The sequence below is a fragment of the Capricornis sumatraensis genome, chromosome 19, assembly GCF_032405125.1.
Source record: "Capricornis sumatraensis isolate serow.1 chromosome 19, serow.2, whole genome shotgun sequence".
NCBI classification, from domain to species: domain Eukaryota; kingdom Metazoa; phylum Chordata; class Mammalia; order Artiodactyla; family Bovidae; genus Capricornis; species Capricornis sumatraensis.
Genome location: NC_091087.1, coordinates 62,002,583 through 62,028,125, shown reverse-complemented (window position 1 = coordinate 62,028,125; position 25,543 = coordinate 62,002,583). Strand labels below are relative to the sequence as shown.

Genomic DNA, 25,543 nt, shown 5'->3' with positions numbered 1-25,543 from the left:
TTGGTTAGTGTGCCTTGGGAGTTTTGACCCATTCCATTATAATTAATATTACTACCACAACAGTAAATTCCTAGAACTTTTTATGTCTCCATAGGAAGAAGAGTAAAAGTTAAATTCAGTATTATATCCATGGTAACTGTTGTTTAGCTTTCTAGATACTCTAGATACTCATAGCTGCTTTTTCATACTCATAGCTAGTTTTCCCATGCCTGAGTCTTTATTTTGAATAAATAGCAATTTTTCCTAGTATATCAGCATGTCAGTTTTCAGAATAAATTTTAAGTATTAGATTTTTCAAATAGTTTTAAGCATTTAATGAAGGCACAAGCATAGCACTTTAGAATTCACCTTGTCTTCTCCAGTCCTAGAAGGAACCTAAATAGGAAGGAAATCTAAAAAAGAATGGATATATGTGCACTTTGCAGAAACGAATACAACTTTGTAAGGCAAGTATATGCCAATAAAAACAATTAAATAAACTGCATGATTTTCTTAGTAGCATGATGAAATCTCACACTGTCCTTCTAGGAATGTTAATCACCCCTTTGTCCAGCATATCCCATGCACCAGTCACTTAGCAGTCCTCTCAGTTGTCAGATGGACTGTTGAAGTATCATAGTGCTTTTGGTCAGGTAACCCTAATCTTACTTAATAATTGTCCCAAATCACAAGAGTAGTGCTGCTGGCAATTTGGGTATCCCAAAGAAAAGTTGTAAAGTGCTTCCTTTAAGTGAAAAGGTGAAAGCTCTTGACTTAATGAGGAAAAAAATTGTATGCTGAGATTGCTAAGATCTGGATAAAAATGAGTCTCCTATTTGTGAGGAAGGAAAAAGAAATGCATGCAGGTTTTGCTGTTGACCCCCAAAACTGCAAAAGTTACAGCCACAGTCCATGATAAATGTGAAGTGGAAAAGCCATTGAATTTTTGTTTTGAGTGAGGTGACATTCATATAACTTTTATTACAGTATATTGTTATAATTGTTTTGTTATTGTTAATTTCTTACTGTGTCTGGTTTACAAATTAAACTTTACCATAGTTATGTATGTAAAGGGAAAAACAGTATATATAGGCTCTGGCACTATCCATAATTTCAGGCATTGACTGGTGGTCTTGGAGTGTATCCCCCTGGGAGAAGCGGGGGCAGGGGGGGATGGGGAGGTGGGGAGGAGAAACTATTGTACTATAGATTGGTCTGTTATTTCTGCTAATTTATTAGCAGTTTATACTTATTGTTGAGCATTTCATTAGGTCCTAAAGAAATGAGATTGTGTAAACCTTCACATGCTTTGCCATCTTTCTATGCAGTTGTCCCAGTTTATTCATTTTTGTTTTTGAGAACTTAAACTGAATGGCCAGTGAGTATTGTAACTCCAAGCACAGGATTCCTGTCATTACTGTCTTGCCAAATGCATGAATATATGCGCTAATACATATTTGCTGAATTCAGTGGGGTTTGTGTCATTCCTAAGATACTGGGTATCTTTGTCAGCTCTTGTTATTGAGGAATATTTCATTTTTTTCTCTTATAAAATATCAAATAAAATGGTAGCTTGTATATGCATTTCTAACTTGTATATTTATTTCTCGCTGAAGTTACTGTAGATAAAGATACTTGATGTCTTTGGTCTGAATGAATTTATATTTTCTGAAATACATTTTTTATGTTTATATGATCAAAGACTGATTGGAATAGTTATAAATTCAGTGATAAGAGATGCTGTAAATCTAGACTTACAAGTTCTAAGCTCCTTTAGGTTAAAATATTGTATTAATTTACCAAGTATAGCAGAATGCAACTGTATGGTTCATCACCTAGAAATTTCTAGGTGTGGGAAATAAAATTTATATGTAAGAAACAAGCTAAAACAAGTCTTAAGACCATGTGTGCCCAAGTACATGATTTCCTCTAAAAATTCTAAGCAGCAGTAAATGTTCAGAAAATTATAATGAATATAATTTACTTTTGATTTGAAGTCTTTTTTTTAAAACTAAAATCTCACATTAAAAAGTTCTGCAGCATAACAGAAATCAGGATTGGAGATAATTAACTTAAAAATTGAATGGATTTTTAACCTTCATTAGGAATGTCATGTAGCTGCTGCCTTAAAATTTAAGTTCTTAAAAGGAAAAACCATATTTGTGAAACTTAATCTTTTCATAACTTAATTTATTGCCATATGCAGCTGTCATTTAATGTTTTTTGATGCAAATATTAGATTGGAACCTCCAGGACTTGAGGTTCAAGTAAATTTTAAAAACAGATATTCAAAATCCTGCTCTTAGAGTGATGAGGTAGAAGACTTGGTGGGAGCTGCTTTTTTGCAGAGAATAAATTTAAAAACCAACTGTTTATCACTGAAAAATAATAAATGAAACTTTAACAAAAATATAAAATCTTAGTCTGCTTTGTGAGGTATAGATTATCTAGTGTTGTTATGAACCAATTAAACCTTTTACTTTGTATAATGTTATTATGGAAAGCAAATAAACTTAACCTTTTCTGTACAGAAGCATGATAAAAATTGATTTCACATTGAACTGCAGGTTCCTCTGGCCCCCTGCTGAAGGTCTATCCTGAAAATTGTGTTTAAGTGAATTTTCTGTTAAAGGGAATTTGTTGCTTCTGTTTATCAAGATGATTGCAACACCTTTGAAACATCCAGGAATTCACCTGCCTTCAGAGACATCTCAAAGGAGAAATGTGCCCATGCATGCGATCTTTTATGACAGCATTCCTTCAGGCACACTTACTCCTGTAAAAGATTTGATGAAATATCAGATATCCTCTTTAAAACCGAATAGTCATAAGAAGAGTCAGTTTGTAGAAATGGCAGTTTTTAATAATAAAAATGTATTTCAGTCGACTTTGCTAGCGGAGGCTGCTACCTCTAACAGTTCTCTTGATATCAGTGCTATAAAGCCCAACAAGGATGAATTTGAAAATAAAGCAAGCTTTGAAACACCAGAAAAAATATTTCAAAGAATGAAAGAAAAAGTACTACGCAACAAGCAAGAACAAGCATCAAGCAACAGTTTTTTGGAACCAACACAAAATGAAAGTTTCGCTCCTAATGGAGCTGAGGAAAGAATATTACAGCATACCTACCTCTGTGAAGAAAAGGAAAACAACAAATCATTCCAGCCAGAAAACAAGTCACTAAGAGGTTAGTTTTATTATGTGTTGGTTAAAAAGCTATAATGTGTTTAGTGTTTATTGTGTCTGACACTTTTAGGTACTCAGGGAACAGCAGTGAGCAAAACGAACAAAAATCTCTGCCCTCATGAAGCTAGCTTACATTCGGGTGGTGGCAGACAGATCATTAACTAAGTATTTTTTAGAATATAATAGAAATGATTTGGAAAGAGAAAGCAGAGTAAGCATGATGGGGAGAGTTGGAGCAGGTTTTAATTTTTCATGGGGTGGTCAGTGTTTCAATGAGAAGGTGGTATTTGAGCCAAAAAAAATGAAGGAAGTGATAGATACAGATAGATATCTTGCAGCTGGTACAAGTGCCCTGAAATAGAAGCATGCAGACTAGCTAGGAGATTACCAAGGAGTGAGTGGGGAGCAGGGGATAAATAAGGAGAGGGTCAGATAAAGTGTCTTTTAGGAGGGTCCTAGAAGGGCCTCATAGGTAAAATAAGGGTTTGGGTTTTTATTGTGAGCAAATTAAGGAGCCACTAGAGGGTTTTGAGCAGAGGAATGTTGCAGTCTGACTTAAATTTTTAAAGTATCACTCTAGCTGTTAATTTGAAATAGTTATTTTAGTATTCCAGGTGAGAGATGGCATTGGCTTGGTCAGGTGGTAGCAGTGGAGATGATAAGGAGTTGCTGGATTCCAGATAGATTTTGGTTTTGGCAGGGGTGGGGGTTGGGGAGGGGGGTTGTTAATTTGTTTTAATATTTTATTTATTTTGGCTGCACAGGGTCTTAATTGTGGCACATGTGATCTTTTAGTTTTGGCATGTGGGATCTAGTTCCCTGAGCAGGGATCAAACCCAGGCCCCCTGCGTTGGGAGTTCGTGGAATCGTAGCCACTGGACCACCAAGGAAGTCCCTCCAGATATATGTTGAGATGGGAGTGTGGAATATAAGAGAGGTATAAAGGATGACCTGGGTGATTGGTTTGGTTTGGGTTTTTTTTTTTTTTCTCAAGCAACTGGAAGAAGGGAGCAGTTTAACTGAGGTGGGGCAGACAGAGGTGGAATAGTTTTGAGGACTCGGTAATTATGTTTCTTGTCATATCAATTTTGATATGTCTGTTAAATATTGAAGTGTAGATGTGAATTAGGCTGTTGAAAAAAATTAGTTGGAATTTAGGGAAGTGGCCTACCTGAGAAATACATTTGGAGTCATTAGCACCTAAATGGTATTTAAAGCTATAAGATTAGATGGGATCATCAAGAAGTAAGTATATTATACTTGAAAAAACTGTGTATGTTGAAATGTTTTCAGAGAAAACATTTAAGGATAAGTTCTGGGGCACCCTGAAATTTAGAAGTTAGAATAAAGAGCAGAAAGTAGTGAAAGCCACTGAGACGATGAGGAAGAAAAACCAAAACGGTAACTTCAGAAGCCAGTAATTGATAAAAGATACTTTACATGCATTATCTCATTTGCTCCTTTCAGCAAACACTATGGATTTATGCTCATTTAATTGTCTAGGAAATGGAGCTTTTAAATAAATTGACATCTGCTATGTGTCAATGGCACCCCATTCCAGTACTCTTGCCTGGAAAATCCCATGGACAGAGGAGCCTGATGGGCTGCAGTCCATGGGATCGCGAAGAGTCGGACATGACTGAGCGACTTCACTTTCACTTTTCACTTTCATGCATTGGAGAAGGAAATGGCAACCCACTCCAGTGTTCTTGCCTGGAGAATCCCAGAGACAGGGGAGCCGGATGGGCTGCCGTCTATGGGGTCGCACAGAGTCGGACACGACTGAAGTGACTTAGCAGCAGCAGCAGCCGTAGCAGCAGCACCATGGGTTTCACAGGTAGTAAGTAAGTGATAAGCTGAGAATTAAATACACATATCTAATACACAATGGAGTATTACTCAGCCGTTAAAAAGAATTCATTTGAATCAGTTCTGATGAGATGGATGAAACTGGAGCCGATTATACAGAGTGAAGTAAGCCAGAAAGAAAAACACCAATACAGTATACTAACACATATATATGGAATTTAGAAAGATGGCAATGACGACCCTGTATGCAAGACAGGAAAAAAGACACAGCTGTGTATAACGGACTTTTGGACTCAGAGGGAGAGGGAGAGGGTGGGATGATTTGGGAGAATGGCATTCTATCATGTATACTATCATGTAAGAATTGAATCGCTAGTCTATGTCTGACGCAGGATACAGCATGCTTGGGGCTGGTGCATGGGGATGACCCACAGAGATGTTATGGGGAGGGAGGTGGGAGGGGTTTCATGTTTGGGAACACATGTAAGAATTAAAGATTTTAAAATTAAAAAAAACAAAACAAAAAAAATAAAACAAGGCAAAAGAGCTAAAAAATAAATAAATACACATATCTATTAGAAAGCTCATGCTCTTAACTGCTACATAATAGATTGTGGGTATATTGTTGTATTTCAATGACAGTGATGTATTTTGACACAAAAGCAGTTTTCTAAGGGAGTTTAGGATGGAGGTAGGTGAATATACAAATAATCTCATACAGTCTAAGAGAAAAGGGGGAAGCAAGAGAAATAAGGTACATTATGTCATGTTTTATATGTAAACTTGGATTAGAGAAAGGAAGAAACAACTGATTGCTTTGAGAATCTGTTGCCTTCCTAGAAAATACACATATATACAAACACAGATTTTGTATGTAATTTCAGAGATCTTTTGGAGAGTCCCTACATGGATCCCTGAACTGAAATAAATGGCCTGTGTTCTGTACCATGTTGTATATGATTGAATTATCTACTCATCTGTACTACATTGCTCTGCCATTTCTAGTAGAATGATTTAAAGAAATAGAAGCTTATCTTATATGACATGTCATTATAATAAAATCTTTATTTTGAGGTTTGTAAGGCCAAAGCAACATACATATTAAAGTATAATCACTACCAGTTTTTTCAAGTATAATATTTGGAATTAAACATATAAAATAATTCAGTTTTTCCTTCTCTGGTACAAATTTTAAGTCTACCTTTACCTTCCCCTTTTTATGTGAAAGAAACTCATTTCTATATTCAAGATACAGAACTTTAACCATCTAGGATATAAAGCAGAATAAAATATAAACAATGCAATTAGTTGCTGTTTGTCTAGTGATTAAGCCTACCAAATCTGTGTCTTTGAAGACCTGCTAAAGGGATGTCAAAGCAGTATAAATTATGGCTTAGTCTGCTACTGAATCTCAACATTTTGGTTTTTAAATCTGTTACAACTGTTCGTCCACATTTTAGAAATTTCCAGAACCAGAAGCAAAATCAGAATTTTCAAGACAGGATGGCACTTGATATATGAGCTTGACATATACATATCTGATTTGTGGCAGCACTAGAATTTTATTCCAGATCTCTAGGCTTCTAAGTCCAGTAGTATACTTGTGTCTAGAGCTGGCAGGTAATGTGGAGAAGTTTTTAAAAAATTCTTTCTCAGCATAATACAGGTATAGAGAATGCATTGAAGATATGAGATAATAATAAAGGGCAAAAACTCAATGTAACTGTCATATATTTAAGTATACTCTGTGGGTCTGATCATTACTGAATTTAAATCTTTATTCCAAGAGTTTTAAAGGCATTTTTTTCTCTTATTGACTAATACAACTTCTTTCTTTAAAAAAAGAAAACTCAACCTCAGTCCAAGAAGTTCCTCTGGAATCATCAAATAATATTTTTGTGCCAGTCAAGCAAAAGATTACATATCAGCAGGAAAAGAAGGTGCCTCTGCACAATTTAACTTATGATAAAGTGCTTTTTGTTTTGTTTTTAGTTTGTTATTTGAATGTATGGTTAAATGTTCTAGATAATTATTTTCCCTGTATAGGCAATTCAAAGTTTTAAATTTTTCTCTTGTTCTCTTTTCATTTCATATTAACCATCTGTAAATTTTGTTTGGTTTTGTATTTTTTGCAGAGCTTCCAGTTCTGAATCAAGAACTTAAAAATGTTGCAGCTGCAAACAGGGTACTAACTAGAGCTCAGCTGGCTAGACAAATTCTTCACTCAAAGGAGAATACAGTTGCAACCAATAAATCCAAAAAGGACACATTTATTTTAGAAGACATTGATTCTACCCGTGAAAAGTCCCCAAATACCACTGTTGAGACTCTTTGTGGTAATAATGTTGAGAATGGTGGTCAATTACTGGTTTCTAGTGATAGTACAATTACAACAGAAGGCACTTCAAAACAGGAAATTAAGGAAGGAAATGAGAGAACAGTGCCCAAAGAGACTGCTTTTCCAGGTTCCTTGAATGATACTTGTAAAATCGTGCTTGCAACTCCACAATGTCATATAACAATACCTCAGAGATCAAAAATAAATGCCTGGAACCTTTCTCCAAGTATAAGCCAAACTATTACAAATGGAGTTAAAATTAAGGTAGGAAAACTTTTAAGACAGATAAATACTTGTTTTCACCCTCATTCTTAAAGTGCATAAGCTCTTTTGCTCATTAACAGGTTCATTTTGGGTTTTTGCTAATATTTAGTGTAGAGGCAGTGTGGCCTAGTGAAATGAGCAGTGGATTAAAAGTTAAGAAGACCCAGGCGTGAAGTCTTATTTTGCTCTATCACTAGTTGCATAGTCTTCAACTCCCTTTGGGGATGAATACTGAGGTATTCTTGTTCTTAAATTTTTTTTCCTGATTCTTGGTGTTCTATTAACAGAGCAATTAAAAGGGAAAGGAATGAGAGCATCTAAAGATTTGAGAAGTTTTACTGTTGTAACACTGGAGTAGGAAATGGCAACCCACTCCAGTATTCTTGCCTGGAGAATCCCATGGATAGAGGAGCTGTTCAGATGTTTGCTTTGGAATAGAATACTAAATATAGATTACTAGCAATCACCTTTGTAGTTTATAGGAAATTGAATGCAACTCCAAATCAACTTTTCAAAAAATAAATGCTCTAATTATATAGGGCGAAGAGTGATGGTGAAATGCATACTACTTAACTTGGTTTCTCTAAGTTATTGTGTCTTTTGTGGCTTTGGTATTTTAATGGATACCTCAAGATTTTAAGTGGCTTTTTCCCTTAGTGGTTAAGATATTTGACATAAGAGTGTTTAAAGTATAATTGATTCTGGATTGTATTAATAGAGCAAACTGCAGTACAACTTCAGTTCAGTCTCTCTCCATCTTTTGTTTAATTATGCATAAGAGTTTTTACCTTATTGCTATATAGAATAGGATGTGATTCTTATGTAGATGAACACTAAGGACTCATTTGGATTATTTGTATAAGTTCTTTCTTTTAATTTAATGTAAACTGATTTTGTAATGCATATGGTACAAGTAATATAAGAAGTAATATGTATTTCACTTTATGCTTTATCAGGTAGTCCAGCTACAGGAATGGATGATTAAAGTCATCAATAATAACACTGCTATATGTGTAGAAGGAAAACTGACGTAAGTATAACTTTTCAGTATTCTTTTAGTAAAATTTATAAGAAGATAAAGTGTGTAAGTGTAAACAAAGTGTGTAAGAACTTACAAGGAGATGCATGACAAATCGCATCTTGCTGTAAAACAAAGGCTTTCTAACAAGGTTAGAAACTGATAGAAAAGTAATATGAGTATGGCCATTTTGATTGTAACTAGCTTTCTTGCTTTTCCAAGAAATTTGTTAACTCGTATTATTTTTAAAATAGGGACAGCTCAAATTTGTATGAATAGTGCTGTATTTTTTTCAGAGGTTCTAGTAAGTGGGCTGGGATTATCTGCTTGATGATAATGACTGCTTGTAGTTAACATTTACTACATGCATTTCAGTCCAGAGTCTCACATCTAACTTGGGAAAACCAAAACCAGATATGTATTTACTGATTCAGAAAAGAAATCAAAATTATTTAACAGTGTGCCACACAGCTACATGTTAAGTAATCACTGGCACTTTATGGGTTTCCCTAAAATGAAAGCATCCTTTGGTAAGTGGGCTTTGCCTAGTTCTGCTACTCCGCTAGTTCCATTTTCTGTTCTTCAAAACCAGTTTTCTTAGTGGTTAAAAAAAATGTAGTAAAAGGTTGTAATAAAAAGTACACTGTATCACTGTTAGAGATACTTACCTGAAAGTTTATGAGTATATAAAATCTGTCTTGCTCACCTTGTTTCTTGCTTGCCTTGTACCCATTCATTTCCTTAATATCCAGAGGCAGCACTGATTGCCTCTGTTGCAGTCCCATTACTACTGCTTACTGCCTGTATGACTTAGGCAAAGTACTTACCCTCTTTCAGTCTCATTTTCTTCATTTGTGTAATGATGATAATAGCATGACCTACTTTTTGAATTATTTTGAGGATTAAATGAGTTAATATTTATAAGACTTTGAGAACAGTGCTTGAGTACTGTTTAAATATTTGTTAAATAAAATAGTGAAAGTCACTCAGTCGTGTCCGACTCTTGTGACCCCATGGACTATACAGTCCATGGAATTCTCTAGGCCAGAATACTGGTGTGGGTAGCCTTTCCCTTCTCCAGGGGATCTTCCCAACCCAGAGATTGAACCCAGGTATCCCGCATTGCAGGCACATTCTTTACCAGCTGAGCCACAAGGGAAGCCTGAAAAAGAACAGAGGATGAGAATATTGTGTTAAAGTATAACATATGAATTTAATTCCATTTGATGAAACTAAATGACCTTAACTTTCTCATTTATTATGCTTATATTTAGAATGTTTATTACTAACCTAATGAGTCAGAATGTTCATTTATCTAATATGTTTTAAAATTTTCTCTATGTTTATTCTTGGCTTCATGTAAAGAAATATAAGGAGTAGATTTATGGGTCAGTAGTTTGATGCAGCAGTTTGTTTTCTCACAGTTGGAACCTCTTTGGTACTTTCTAAAGAGGAAGGTAAAGACATTTGGCTGTATGGTGAGGGGGAACACAAGAGTAGAATAATTCAAACAGTATAACTGCATGAAAACTAACCCAACATAGGCCCTGAGGAGAGTGACAGGGAAATCATCCTTTGGTCTTTTGGCATCAGTTGAGATAAGAGTTGTGAGCTTTATTACCACAAGATATTTAGAGAATGCCTTGCTTTCTTGCTAATGAAACATTTTATACTAGCCACATGGTTTGGCCACAGTATAGTTTCTTGGTACTCAGGTTCACATTAGCCAAGAGGTTGAGTTCTGTTGCAGTGTTTGGCCCTCAAATGTTTTGTAATTAGATTAATAGCATTGTAGCTGGAGTGCAAATTTATTCCTGTTACAGATTTATATACTTATATGTGTACATTGCAACTCTTGGTAAAATGTGAATATTTTGGCTTTAACTAAGCTTTTTTTCCTCCTAGAGACATCACCAACGTATATTGGCACAGTAATGTAATTATAGAACGGATTAAGCACAACAAACTTAGAACTTTATCAGGCAACATTTATGTACTAAAAGGAATGATAGACCAAATTTCCATGAAAGAAGCAGGTAATGACTGTGATTACTAATTGGAAGAATTACTTTACTAAGTGAAATAATTAACCATATTTCAAACCATATTTTTGCTTTTAATTAGGTGCTTTAAAATTATATGTCAACACTAAAAATTAAAAAATACTGCCCAAATTATGTAAAACTATTATATATGTTGGTCCTTTATTATGATTTACTGTTATTAACAGTTTAAGTCCAGTTATTTAAAAAATATTCAAATGAAATGTTCCTTATTTGTGAGGAACTGGCTATAAGAGTATAATTTAGCTCCCTAATTCCTCTTTTGTTGAACCTGCCCGGCATAACCCTAGTCCTGATACAATCTTATTTTCTGTCTATGCCTAGTACACAGCTAATGTGACTAAAGAAAAACACACCTGAGTAGTCTACTTTAAATCTATGACTACCAGCAACAAATTGTGGTCTCAGTGCCACTTGGTATCCTACCATTCATTCCCTAATGGTTCCTAATCCATTCATTCTCCCATCATCCTCAATGACTATTTCCTATTTCTACGTCTCTCCTACCTCCCTCTCAGCTTGGCTGGTGGGGGAACAAGGAGAAGACTTAAAGCAACAGGAACGATCAAGAGAGAACTTTCCTGCCACATCTCTCATCTGCTTGTATCTGTACCTGCTTTTATTGGGCAAGCCTCCCACATTCCTGTCTGTGTCAACCTGTTTATACATTAGTTCCTATCATCTTTTACTCAAAAATATCACGCTAGTAATTCTCTCTTCTACCACAAAGAAAACCAAAACAAAAAAAAACACTCTCTTTTGTGTAAAAAAATCGAAGTTGTTAGAATGTATTTGTATTTAAGAGATCATCAACTTAAAATAATCATATGTATGTGTTACATATTAATCACAAACCAAAAATCTATACTAGATACACACACACATACACACAAAAGAGAAAGGAATTCAAATGTAACACAAAAGATAGTCATCAAAAGAAGGAACAAAAAACTACAAACACAACCAGAAAATAATTAATAAAACAGCTATAACTACTTTAAATATAACTTTAAGTATAAATGGACCAAATGCTCCCAATCAAAAGACAGTGTGGCAGAATGGATACAAAAACAGACTCCTTTCAAATCTAAAAATACACATAAGACAGATAGTGAAGGGATGGAAAAAGGTATTCCATGTAAATGGAAATGAAGCCAAGTTAGCAATGCTTATATCAGACAAAACAGACTTTTAAACAAAGATTGTAATAGAACACAAAGAATATTACATAATGATAAAGGGATCAATAAAAAAAAAAAAAGATGTAACACTTGTAAATATATAGGCGCCCAACCTAGGAACACCTAAATACGTAAATAACAAAGCTAAAGGTATCCCACTCCCTGAATTCAAACTATGCTACTAAGCTACAGTAATCAAAATACTGTGATACTGGCACCAAAACAGCCACATAGGTCAACTGAACAGAATAGAGACCCCAGAAATAAAGCTACGTGTATTTGGTCAATTAATTTACAACAGAGGAGGTAAGAATATAATGGGGACATGATGACGGCCTCTTCAATAAATGATGCTGGGAAAACTGGATGGCTGCATGCAAAAGAATCAAACTAGAGTACTTCTTCACACTGTGTCCAAAAGTAAACTCAAAACAGGTTAGACTTAAATGTAAGATCTGAAACCATAAAACGTCTAGAAGAAAACATAGTGAACCCTTTGACATATGCCTTAGCTATATTTTTCTAGATCTGTCTCCTCAGGCAAAGGCAACAAAAACAAAAAATAAACAAATGGACAACGTCAAACTAAAAACCTTATGTACAGGCAAAGAAACTGTCAACAAAATGATAAAGCAACCTACTGAGTAGGAGGATGTATTTGCAAGCTATATTGCTGATAAGGGATTAATATCCAAAATACACAAAGAACTCATACAATTCAACATCAAAAAAAAAACAACAGTTCTATTAAAAAATGAGCAGGGGACTGCCCTGGTGGTCCAGTGGCTAAGACTCCATGCTTCCAACGCAGGGGATCTGGGTTCAATCTGTAGTCAAGGAACTAGATCCCGCATGCTGCAACTAAGTGTTCATATGCTGCAATGAAAGATCCCACATGCCATAACTAAGACCTGGTGCAGTAAAATAATTTTTTAAAAAATTGGGCAGAAGAGCTGTATAGGTATTTTCCAAAAGAAGATATACAGATGGCAAACAAAGATGCTCAACATCACTAATCATCAGGGAAATGCAAATCAGAAGCACAATGAGATACCACCTCATGCCTGTCAGAATAGCTATTATCCAAAAGACAAGAAGTAACATGCATTGGTGAGGTTATAGAGAAAAGGGAACCCTTATGCTGTGTTGGTGAGAAAGTAAATTGGTATGACCACTATGGAAAACAGTGTGGAGGTTCCTCAAGAAATTAGAACGATCACAGGATCCAGCCAGCCACTTTGGGGTATTTTTCTGAGGAAAATAAAAACGCTAATTGAAAAGATAAATGCACGCCTGTGTCCATCACAGCATTATTTATAACAGCCAAGATACCAAAGCAGCTTAAGTGTCCACGATGGATGAGTGCATAAGAAGATGAGGTGTATGCATATACAAAAGAATATTATCGCCAGTCTATGTCTGATGCAGGATACGGCATGCTTGGGGCTGGTGCATGGGGATGACCCACAGAGATGTTATGGGGAGGGAGGTGGGAGGGGGGTTCATGTTTGGGAACGCATGTAAGAATTAAAGATTTTAAAATTTAAAAATAAATAAATAAGTAAATAAATAAAAGAAATTTAGATGTGAAAAAAAAACAAAAATATTATTCAGCCTTAAATAATGAAATCTTACATTGTGACAACATGGAGGGACCTACAGGTATTAAACTAAGTGAAATCAGAGAAAGATAAACACGGTATGATTCCACTTGTATGTGGAATCTAAAAACCAAAGCAAATGAAAAGTCAAAACACAAAGAGATTCGCAGATAAAGAGAACAGATGCTTGCCAGGAGGGAGAGGGATCAGGGAATGAGAGAACTAGGTGAGAGAGATTAAAACATACAGAATGCCAGTTCTAAATGAGTCACAGGGATGAAGGGTACAGCATGGGGAAAGGGTATATCATCATTATTCTAATAGGTTCTGCAGTGAACAATATTCACATTGTTATAATGACACAAACAATTTTTGATACAGTTAGAAGTATTGCAATGTGGGGAGAGGATTTGGAAGGAGAGGTGCAGATGTTAAATCTTCATCTCTTATTTATAAATTTTAAAATGGCATTTTTTCTTTTTATTGTATCTATATGAGGTAGTACATATTAACTCTTGTAATCATTTGGCAAGATATATGTTAATAAGCCATCATGCTGTACACCTTAAACTTAGACACTGTGCTGCGTGTCAGTTATTCCTTAAAAAAATAGGCTGAGGGCAAACCCTCTTAACCATGCTTCTTTCAGCCACTATTGCTCTCACTGACAGCAAAACAACTCAGACAATTCGTTATACTTAGATCTGTTTCCTCTTGAATTCTTTTCCATCTTTTTTCTTGAATTCTCTTTAGTCTCTCCTTCATCCCCAGTTCTTCACTGAAACAGCCCTTATCAAAGTCACCAGTGGCCCCCACATTGCTAACTCCAGTGTACACATGACACGGTAATCACACCTACCTTCTTGAAATACTTTGTTTACTTGGCTTCTCGAATACCATATTTTCATGCTGCCTCACTCCCTGTGCCTTCATAGTTTCTTTAAGCTTACTTTTCTCCTTCTTTTCCTCTAAATAATGGAATCGACTAGGGCTCTTTCTATACTCAATGCTGTGCTGATTTCTTTTAGGGTTAAATTTCATTCATATTTTGACAAGTGTCAAATGAAGAATACTCCCCTAGCCACTCAACTTATCTTCTGTCTGCTCAGTTGACTCTGTCTACAGGCGTCTCAGAGTTAATATGTCAAAAACCTGATCTTCTCTATGTACTTCCACAGACTGTTCTCAAAATAGCAACTAATTCAGTCCTGTTAAAAAGTAAGTCATATTCTTTGGCTCCTCCACTCGGAATTTTTCTACAACTTCCTATCTCACCCACAGTAAAAGATCCGGTCCATAAAATGACCCCAAGGCTTTAAAATCTCTCCCAGCTGCCTCTGTTACCCATCTGAGTACTAAGTGGCCTCCTAGTTCTTGCCTCTCCTCGTTTCACTTCAGCTACACCAGCCTCTCTGTGGTTCTACAAACAAGCCAGGCATACTCTTTCTTCGTAGCCTTTCGGTTTGTTCCCTCTGCTTCCATTGCTTTAACCTCATATTGCCACATTGCTCACTTCATGTACTTCAGGGCTTTACTCAGATGATGCTATTTCAATGAGAACTTGTCTGTCCTTTTTTGAAATGCTGCCTGCCCCCTTTCTCTTTCCCTAAAATGAATACACTGACACCGCTATTCCTCTTAACTACGTAACTTTTCTCCATAGCATAAATGACCACTCTAACAAATGAGATATATTACTTACTGGTTTGCTTTCTGTTTAGAAGGCAGTTTTCATGAAGGCAGATTTTTTTGTTGTTGTTGTTAATTGCTGTATCCTCAGTACCTCTGACTGTGCCTGGCATATAGTAAGCAATTAAGTATATATTTTTAAATTATTTAATGAATGAATGACATGACTTTAAAATCTAGGCTTTCAGATAACTTCTGTTTGTTTATCATTAAATAGGTTACTCAAGAAGTCTCATAAGGAAATTTATGTTTGGATTTCCAGAAAAATGGAAAGAGTACATTGATAATTTTTTAGAAGAGTTAAGGTAAAGTAGGTTTTAACTTTTAAAACAAAGGTTATTTCTGTTTTTGGCTGCGCTGGGTCTTCCTTGCTATGCATGGGCTTTCGCTATAGAGAGTGAGGGCTACTCTGTGGTTGGGATGCATCGGCTTCTCACTGTGGTAGCTTCTCTTGTTACGGTGCATGGGCTTCGGTAGTTGCCTCAGGCAGCCCCAGTAGCTGTGACATGCAGGCTTAGTTGCTCCCAGGCGTATGGACTCTTTCCAGACCAGGGATGGAATCCATGTCTCCTGCATTGGCAGGCGGATTCTTATCCACTGTGTCACTAGGGAAGTCTGTCTACCTTTTAACTTTTTAAAAAACAATCTTACTGATGTATAATTTACATCTGATAAACCACCCATTTTAGGTATAAAATTTGATGGGCATTTACCAATGTATATACTCATATAACCAATGGAAAGTGCTTTTAATTTCTGCTTTTGGAAATGTCCATCTTGAGCTATCTTTGATCTGAGACTTTCAGAAGGCAGTAACACTTTATTGGAACTTCTGTCATGAGGAATAAATCTAAAAGGAAAGTTAAACCTTTGACATATTTAAGGAGTCATCTGTAATCACTTACCCTTTAAGAGGCATGTAGCTGTAAACAGGAGTCTGACAGTCTTGGTCCTTTTTCATTCATTCGTTTCCTCAGTAGTTACAAAGTGTCATCTGCTTAGCTGACTCTGTATCAGCACTGGGAAAAAATTAGTTCTTGACCTTGAAAACTCTTTAGATTGTGTAAGTTAATCTCATCACAGTGTAATGACATATAATACAGGCTGGCAGTTTTCTTCTGTAAAGGGGCAATAGTATTTTCATGAGTATGCTGCTTCTGTCACAGCTACTTGACTCTGCCTTTGTAGTGGAAAAGTGACACAGACAGTACAGAAATGAATGAGTATGACTGTATTTCAGTAGACTTTATTTACAAGAATAGGCAGCTGGCAGAATTTGTCCTGTTATTTTCTTTTATCAGCTTAAATAGGAAATACAAGAGTGAAGATGGTAAGAACTTAAAAAGTCATATTTGAATATTTGACTTAAGATGTCATAGAGAAGTCCTTTGTGGGAGGAAAAGGGTAGAAGCCATGAAAACTTAAATCATGTAAAGATTAAAGGTAATCTGCTAGGGAAAAAAAGCTTTATCTGAGGGAATTTATTTATTTATGGGTTTTGTTTTTTGAGAACCTATATTAGAGGAAAAAATACTCTACTTGTTTTTAGGACTTGTGAGAAGAAAAAAGGAAAGGCCAGAAAAAAACAGAAAGCTGAAAGATGTATTCCTGACATTCAAAAATCAATGAAAAATGATGCAAGGAAAAAAAAACCAAATGTCCTCCAAAGAGCCACCACCACTTATGACCGTGACTGTGATTCTTTGGGTATGTCTGGTCTTTACTTCTCTTGTTCATATTCTGGTATATTTTTAAATGAGCTCCACATTGTATAATTGTTTACTGCCCTAAAATCTTCATTTTTTTCACTAGTTAAGAGGAGAAACTGCAATCGCCTATAGTCAGCATTCAGCCTACTTCATTAATTAATACCTTTGAATTAATCAGAGTACCAAGGAAGCTGATAAACATAGCGATCCAAGATGATTGTTGCTTCAGTTTTCTAAATGCAAGGTTTTAGGCTACCAGCTTGCCTCAAACCTATATTACAGATACCTATATTTTTGTGCTAAATATTATTCCTGTTAGTAGACAAAACCAGTTTCCTTCCATGGAGGAAATGACATGTATTTTCTGAATGACCATTGTTATGAAGGTAACTGGCAGAACTGTTCTGTGTCAGTTCTTTACCAGAACTATAATCTGCCTCACATCCACCCAACCCCAAGATGAAATAGAGTATTTACAGCCTTTTCTAGATAATATAATGAGTAAAAGTTACTAGACCATGTTGTATAAATTTAGGGCATTTCTACCTTGACCTCATAACAAAGAGCTTTACAGAACTTCAAGAGTTCAGGACTGCTTCTGCCAAAAACATAACACCATACTGGATATAGACATACCTGCATGTCATTCTTCCACTCCTACCACAGCCGACTCCCTTGTCCCCACTGAAACCATGCTTATCCTCTCTAGTACAGAGAAAGGAATAAATTAAATACATGGATGAATGCTTGCAAAATTTACTCCTTAACTGTAGCTCCAGTTCCTTCTCAACCCTTCTTCATTTTATCAAGTCATCCTATTTCTTATAAATTAGGCATATTGCTTATTGTCATTGCTAAAACCATCTTCAGTATTTTGGAGTCCTGGGGCGATAGCACCTGCTGTATATTTTTTTACCCCCAAACTTAAAAATCCCTGAAAGTATTTCTAACTGTATTATTTTTTTTTAGTCTTAGGTCTTATCATCGCCCTACCTCCACTCCTTTCTTTCACTTATAGTACTGTTTTTCAAGAATTTGAGTTAAATTGTGAATATTATTGGTAAAATATTTGAGACTACAAAGTAAAAGACTAAAGTTTGGTAAACCATTGTTCAGGCCAGCTGTGTCCATAGGAAAATCATTCAACAAACATTCTAAAAGCATCTTCTATGAACCTTGATCTATGTTAGTTATTGGGAACTTAGAGATGAATAAAATGAGATGCTTCTCCTTGAGAAGCTCAGCGTAGGGGAAGATAATATTGCAATCTGTTTTGGATGTATCATTTTTCCACTGTGATTCATTAGATCATTGTTTGATGAAACTATGAAGACATTCAAGGTCCTCTTGTCACATACATTATTTTAGATGGTGGTAGTTGATGCTGCTATTATTTTTATTATCATTATACTTTCCATGGGAAAACCACTAAAATATGTGTTAAAAAAAACAACACATCTACCATTAAACAACTACGGTTATGCAAAGGTGCCAGCCAACGATAATTTAAGATGATGTGATTGTGCATATATATTTTCATGATTTACCTAAACTTTTGTTTTGTGTATTTAGTGCTGTAATCTATGTTGTAGTATTGCTATTAAAGTGCTTTACCTCTGCTATTCTATATAATATACTTGACAGTAATATTATAAATGATTGTAATGTCAGCCTCCTTCACCATACTGTAATGATCTCAAGAGCAAGGACCATCCATTGTGCATCTTGAAGTACAGACTTCTGTGAAATTAATACCATAACTTCCTTTTTTGTAAATGTGGATTTTCAGAGTAATTTCATTGAAATCCTGCCTATCAGAATTTAAAGAGCCTTTTCTCTACACATTAGCAAGTTAAAAATTTCATATTGAGTTAAATCCATCAGCTTAATAGCATTTTTTTTTCTTACTACTTCTAAATGAAAAGAAATGAAGTGAGGAACATTTATAAGTGGTTAAAGAAGTAAAGAGGCAACAATACTACTTACACTACCAACTTCATACAGCTTAGGTTGAAGTATCCAGAATGGTCTGAATCTTTACTAAAATTATTTAATAAAATGAATAACAATATTCAGAATAAAAAGGCTTTGTTCAGAATTAGAAAGTTCAAAATTTTCACATTTCCAGTTGAACATTTGAATCATGTTTATATGAGGAATTAGAAAGAAATATATGATTCCATTGAGAAATCATATAGTAACTTCCTTGATTACTTTTGAGTAGTGCCACTTCTCCATGAACTGTAATTTAGAGGCTCCTTTTTCCCCAGCATTTGGTATTTCCCAGAAGTCTTTCATTTTGTCATTCGTCTTGTAATGGCACACAGTATGTGTACATTGTTAGAGTATTTAACTGTGATGGTTGGTATGATGATTTAAAACTTGTACATATTTATAATTGTATAATTTAAAGTTAGAAATTAAATGGGTTTGGCTTCTGGCTTCTTAAGTTTCAAACTGGAGACGTTCTCTGATTTTAATTTGCTTTCTTTAGCCAATGACACAGTATAAGATCTGTTTTCCCAAGATCTGTTTTGGTTATTATCCTATGATTCTTCATGGAGCTTTGGGGGATACAGCAAAAATGTATCTCTGTGGCCTCCACTAGTGATGAGTATGGGGCCATGCAGATGGAGCTCCATGTTTTAACTCTCCTTAATTAGGATAGCTTCTGTTCCATATATTTTATACCTAGTAAGGTTTTAGTAACCCAAGTGGTTTTCAAGTCAAAAGTAAAAACAAAGTTTTTACCATTAAGGATTTTTTTCAGTTGAAAGACAGTATATAATTATAACACAGGGCACATTGTCAAACATGATATTATTTGAAAATATTCTGGAAATTTGAAGGAAAGCTTTCATTCAGTTGAGGGAATCAGGACAAAGTTTGTAGATAGGTGAGTTGGAAAACAGAAATGAAGCAGGTTATAGAACAGAACTGAAGTAGATAGTAGGTGGAGGAAATTTTCCAAGTAGAGTGAATGAGATTAATGAAAGTTGAGAAACAGTGAATTAACAGAATGTTGTTCAGATTGAGTACAGTGAGCAATTAGAACTATATTGATAAAGACCAGTGAGAGGAGCTACGTACACTAAGTGTATTGTGAGACATGTGGACAGATTGGTATAGAAATTAATAAATGTTTACGGTTGAAGGGGCAGTGATCTGAACAGACCAGTGCTTCAGAAAGCTTAATTTGACAGTAATGTGTGTAAAATGGAGTTTGTGGGGGGGAAAAAACAGTATATCTGTGGAATTTTTTTCTATATTTTGTTTCTAATTTGAAGTTTTGATCTTTGGCTTTTTGTCTTATGAAATGAAAGAGAGAACTAAAGAATCAAAAGTACCCGTTGATATTCTAACAACAAGGGAACAGTTTTTCTCAGATGAAGAAAGAAAATATATGACTGTTAATCTGAAGAAATCTTGTATTTTAGTGACACCACTTAAATCTAAAAAAATTATAGAGCAAAAGTGCATAGACAGTAATCTGTCATCTGACTCTGTTAAAGCAGTAACAGAATTTGTGTTGGGAAAGCTTCAAAAAGAAAGTAAAACAGACTCAAATGAAACTACAAGTCCAGTCAGCAAGCCCACAAAGACTTTAGAAGGTACGTTTGAGTGTAGTGTGGGCCATAATAGTGAAAATACAGAACATTGTTTTGAACGTGATTTCTTCACTGTCAACCACAAAATAAAAATACCCAGTTCTAAAAAAGAACAAATGGTCACCTCTGACTTTAAGAAAAACACAAGGTTATCAAAACTGAAGAAAATTGAAAATCAAGTAACTGTGTCATTTGACAAGCATCAGTCCTCATCAGATTTGTTTAATGAAGAAAGTGAAAAAGAAAAGAAATTTAGAAGGAAAACTGAGATTGTTAAGAAAACCAGAGCAATAAATACTGAAGAAACAGTGGTTCACCAGAGAAAAAGCACAAGAAAAACAAGGACAGTCCCAGAGATGCCTGAATCTGAAACTGAAGAAAGTGAAAATGAGCTTTATATGAAACAGAAGAAAGCTAAATGTTCTGCTAAAGAAAACCTTCAGAAGCCTGATGTTGGTAATGAACTTCCAAATACCGAGAAAACGGGATCTGGTAAGACAAACAGGCATTCCTTGGAATGCTTGCCTGGTTTTACTCAGGATGAGGAATGGAATAAGAAAGAATTACAGAAACTTCATTGGTAAGTAGTTAGATTTGACTTTGAAATCTAGAGTGGCCACAAAACAGTTTATAACATGAAAACAAGAGGCTGATTTATGATTTCTAATCATTAAAATGGAAAATGTCATCCAAAGACACTTGAAGAGAAATCGAAATTTATGTCGGGTGGAGGGAGAATACAGATAATGTCTAACTAGGTGGCCATCTGCAGCCCACATATGAAGAAAGTGAAAGTGACCTTTTCATTCCCATTTAATATTTCAAGAAAGTCCCCTCCTTCCCTCACCAAAAACTATTTGAGAGGACTATTATTTGTTAATTAATTTGATTGTGGTAATCACATCACAATGTATATGTGTATCAAATGATCACATGTATATTTTAAATATATACAATTTTATCTCTCAGTCATACCTCAGTAAAGTAGGGGTAAACTATTTCAACAGACAAATGCAACTCTCTCATTTAGCTTCACATTTTAAGGAATATTTTATAATTAACTTTACTATTATAAAACCTTAAATTTGAACCCAAATTTGTAGGTTATTTCATAGTCTTTTCCCCCTCATTGATAAATGAAAAATTAGTCTCAAAAATTAGGTGATTTGTCCAGGGTTTCTTAATTAGTGCTGCTTGATAAACCAGGGATGGTAAGAATTGGATTTGGCTACATATACTTGAAAAGCAGTTTCAGTAGTGTGGTAGTTGGTATTGGAAGCCAGGTCACAGTTGAGCAATGGACAGTCAAGATAACCTAGATGGACAACAAAAGATACGTGGCAATGATGGGGAACAGAAGAAGGCGCAGTCATAGAAGAGAGTGAGGAGATAAGGGAACATGTATGTTTAGTTGCTTGCTTTTTATTAGATGAGTCAGGCCAGAGTACAGTGGTATGCTGATGGAAATCATCCAGGAGAAAGATAGGAAGATGTCACTGATAAAAGAGAGAAGAAAACCATAAAAACATACCACGTTTAGTGTTCCGTTCTCTTGTGTACCCCCAGCTTTATAACATTTAGAATTCATTTTCAAATCTACTTTTTCTTCCTAAGGGATCTTTGTGCCACTGTACTCTTCCTTTCTCCATTTCCTAAATTTTCCTTCAGTCTTATTTTCAGGCAGAAGTTTTCTTATATTCCAAAGTTCTTGATTTTGGCTGCTTGCTCTATAGCAAAGTGTATTCCTTAGTGATCTTTTCCTTCCAAAGCTCTACTTTTTTATACAGGGATTCCCAAATCTGTGTCTCTAGTTCTGAATGCTTGTACTTAGGTCTGTATTTCCCTTTGCCTGCTGGACATCTCTATATAAATCTCACCGACAGCTAACTTCAGGGCTTCCCTGATAGCTCAGTTGGTAAAGAATCTGGCTGCAATGTGGGAGACATGGGTTTGATCCCTGGGTTGGGGAGATCTCCTGGAGAAAGGAAAGGCTACGCATTCTAGTATTCTGGCCTGGAGAATTCCACGGACTGTATAGTCCATGGGGTCACAAGAGTTGGACACGATGGAGTAACTTTCACTTTCACAGCTAACTTAATATGTCAAAAGCCAAACTTACTTTCTTCTGCCTGTCCACTTTACCTGACATTCCTGTTTCTTAATATGTAATTCTCCTAGTCAGCTAGCTTTAAGCTCTTTATTATTATTGGCTTTTAATCTTTTAAAAAATCATGAAGCTACCAGTATACTTAGGAGATGTTGTGAGTTAGGTTCCAGACTACTGGAATAAGCCGAATATCTCAACAAAGCAAGTCACATTAACGTTATGGCTTCCTGGTGCATATAAAAGTTATGTTTACACTATACTGTAGTCTATTAAGTATGCAATAATATTGTATCAAAAAACCCCACTGTATGTACCTTCATTGGGCTTCCCTGGTGACTCAGATGGTAAAGAATCTGCCTGCAATGCAGGAAACCCAGGTTTGATCCCTGGGTCAGGAAAATACCCTGGAGAAGGGAATGGCAACCCACTCAGTATTCTTGCCTGGAGAATTCCATGGACAAAGAAGCTTGGCAAGCTACAGTCCATGGGGTCACAAAGAATTGGACACAACTGAGCGACTAACACACATACCTTAATTTAAAAAAACTTGTTGCTTAAAAATACTAATTATCATTTGAGCCTTCAGCAAGTTGTAATTCCTTTGCTGGTGGAGGGTCTTGCTTTGGTATGGATGGCTGCTGACCAGAGTGGTGTTTGCTGAAGGTTAGGATGGCTGTGGCAATTTCTTAAAATAAGACAATGCAGTTTGCCACATCAGTTGACCCTTCCTTTAATGAATGGTTTCTCTGTAGCATGCAATGCTGTTTGATAGCATTTCACCCAGAGTAGACCTTCTTTCAAAATGGGAGTCAATCCTCTCAAACCTTGCGACTGGTTTATCAACTAAGTTTATATATTCTAAATCCTTTATTGTCATTTCAGCAATGCTTTATCAGCTAAGTTTATAGAATATTCTAAATCCTTTATTGTCATGTCAGCAATCTTCACAGCATCTTCAGTAGATTTCATCTCATGAAACCACTTTCTTTACTCATCCGTAAGATGCAGCTCCTTGTCTGTTCAAGTTTTTTCATGAGGTTGTAGCAATTCAGTCACATCTTTAGGCTGTACTTCTAATTGTAGTTCTCTGGGTGTTTCCATCACATCTGCAGTAACTTCTTCCACTGAAGTCTTTAACTCCTTCAAGTCATTAATAAGGGTTGGAATCAACTCTTTCCAAAATCCTGTGAATGTTGATATTTTGAACTCTTCTCATGAGTCACACATGTTCTTAATGGTATCTTCACGGTGAATCCTTTCCAGGGGGGTCTTCAATTTACTTCGCTCAGATCCATTAGAGGAATCACTATCGAGAATAGCTCTAGCCTTAGGAAGTATATTTCTTAAATAATAAGACTTTGAAAATCAGAATTACTCCTTGACCCATAAGCTGCAGAATGGACATTATGTAACAGGCTGAAAACAACATTAATTTTGTTGTACATCTCCATCTCAGAGCTCTTGGGTGACCAGGCGCATTGTCAGTGAGCAGTAACATTTTGAAAGGAATCTTCTTTTCTGAATTGCTTTCCACAGTGAGCATAAAATAATTCAGAACAGATATGCTGTCCACTAGGGTTGATATTTCACTTATAGAGCCCAGGTAGAGTAGATTTAACATACTTAAGGGTTGCTCAAGTTTTTGAAATGGCAAATGAGCACTGGCTTCAAGTCCCTAGTTACATGAAGCCAGTCATTGACTTTCCCTCCTTAGCTATAAAAGTCCTAGACAGCGTCTTCTTCCAATACAAGACTGTTTTGTCTACATTGAAAATCTGTTGTTTAGCCATCTTCATTGATGATCTTAGCTAGATCTTCTGGCTAATTTGCTGCAGTTTCTACATTAGCACTCATTGCTTCACTTTGCATTTTTGTGTTACAGAGATGACTTCTTTCCTTAAACCTCATACCAATTTCTGCTAACTTCAAACTTCTCATCTGTAGCTTCCTGACGTTTTACCCTACATAGAATTAAAGAGAGTTAGGGCCTTGCTCTAGATTAGACTTTGGTTTCAGAGAAGCTTGTGACTGGTTTGATCTTCTATCCAGATTGCTAAACTTTCTCCATATCATCAACATGTCTCACTTTCTTATCATTTATGTGTTTACTAGAGTAGCATTTTTAATTTCCTTCAAGAATTTTTTCCTTTGCATTCACATTTGGGTAACTTGTGCAAGAAGCCTAGCTTTCAGCCTACATCAGCTCTTGACATGCCTTCTTCAGTAAGCTTAATCATGTTTATCAGTTAAATTTGCTGTCTTAGATACATACAGTTCTTGGCTCCCAAGCAATATAACAGTAACATCACTGGTCACCATAACAAATACAGTAATAATGAAAAAGTTTGAAATAGTGTGAGAATTACCAAATGTGACAGAGACATGTAGTAACCAAATGCTTTTGGAAAAATGGTGCCAGTAGACTTACTTGACAGAGGGTTGCCATAGGCGTTCAATTTGTTCAAAAAATAAAATCCCAGTAAACCAAAGAGCAGTAAAACGAGATGTGCCTGTGTAGCCTTTTTCTTGACGCTACTCTTTTTCAGACCTTTAATGCCTTTTGCCTGAACTTTGGAAGCAGCTTTGTATTTGTACTTTGTTCATTTCATATGAGTAAGTAATCTGTTCTATACAATTCCAGATTAGTGCTAATGTATTGTGTGGTTCTAACAAGTCAAAATCCTTCACTTGTATTCTTACTGATCTTCAAATTATATAAAGATTCTTCTGCCTTATATTGAGAGCAATAGTTGACTTCAGCTATCCTTTTCAGGTTGACCTCAGTTATCTATCCTTTTCAGCTGTATCCCCCATTATTTCCTTTACTGTATATTCAGATCACCTAAGGATATTTTGAAATGCTTGAACTGCAGAAATGCCACTTCCCAGTAAGATAAGTAAGCATACTCCGCTCTGTTTCTTCTATGCAGGTATAAAAACCTGAACAGAATGCTTGAAACTGCTTTTGTTGATGCAGAAAGATATTGATTC

The 25,543-nt window shown here is 35.6% G+C and overlaps 1 protein-coding gene across 1 annotated transcript in view; it reads left to right on the top strand.

The window, feature by feature from the left end:
- Window positions 1–2,637: 2,637 nt before the first annotated feature.
- Window positions 2,638–25,543, top strand: part of MIS18BP1 (MIS18 binding protein 1) — a 40,558-nt gene continuing 17,652 nt past the window's right edge. The window contains exons 1-8 of the mRNA XM_068991348.1: window positions 2,638–3,166; window positions 6,820–6,944; window positions 7,112–7,576; window positions 8,533–8,606; window positions 10,500–10,630; window positions 15,346–15,433; window positions 16,678–16,835; window positions 20,161–21,025. Coding sequence (XP_068847449.1) covers window positions 2,638–3,166; window positions 6,820–6,944; window positions 7,112–7,576; window positions 8,533–8,606; window positions 10,500–10,630; window positions 15,346–15,433; window positions 16,678–16,835; window positions 20,161–21,025 — 2,435 coding nt within the window. The remainder of the gene's footprint in view (window positions 3,167–6,819; window positions 6,945–7,111; window positions 7,577–8,532; window positions 8,607–10,499; window positions 10,631–15,345; window positions 15,434–16,677; window positions 16,836–20,160; window positions 21,026–25,543) is intronic.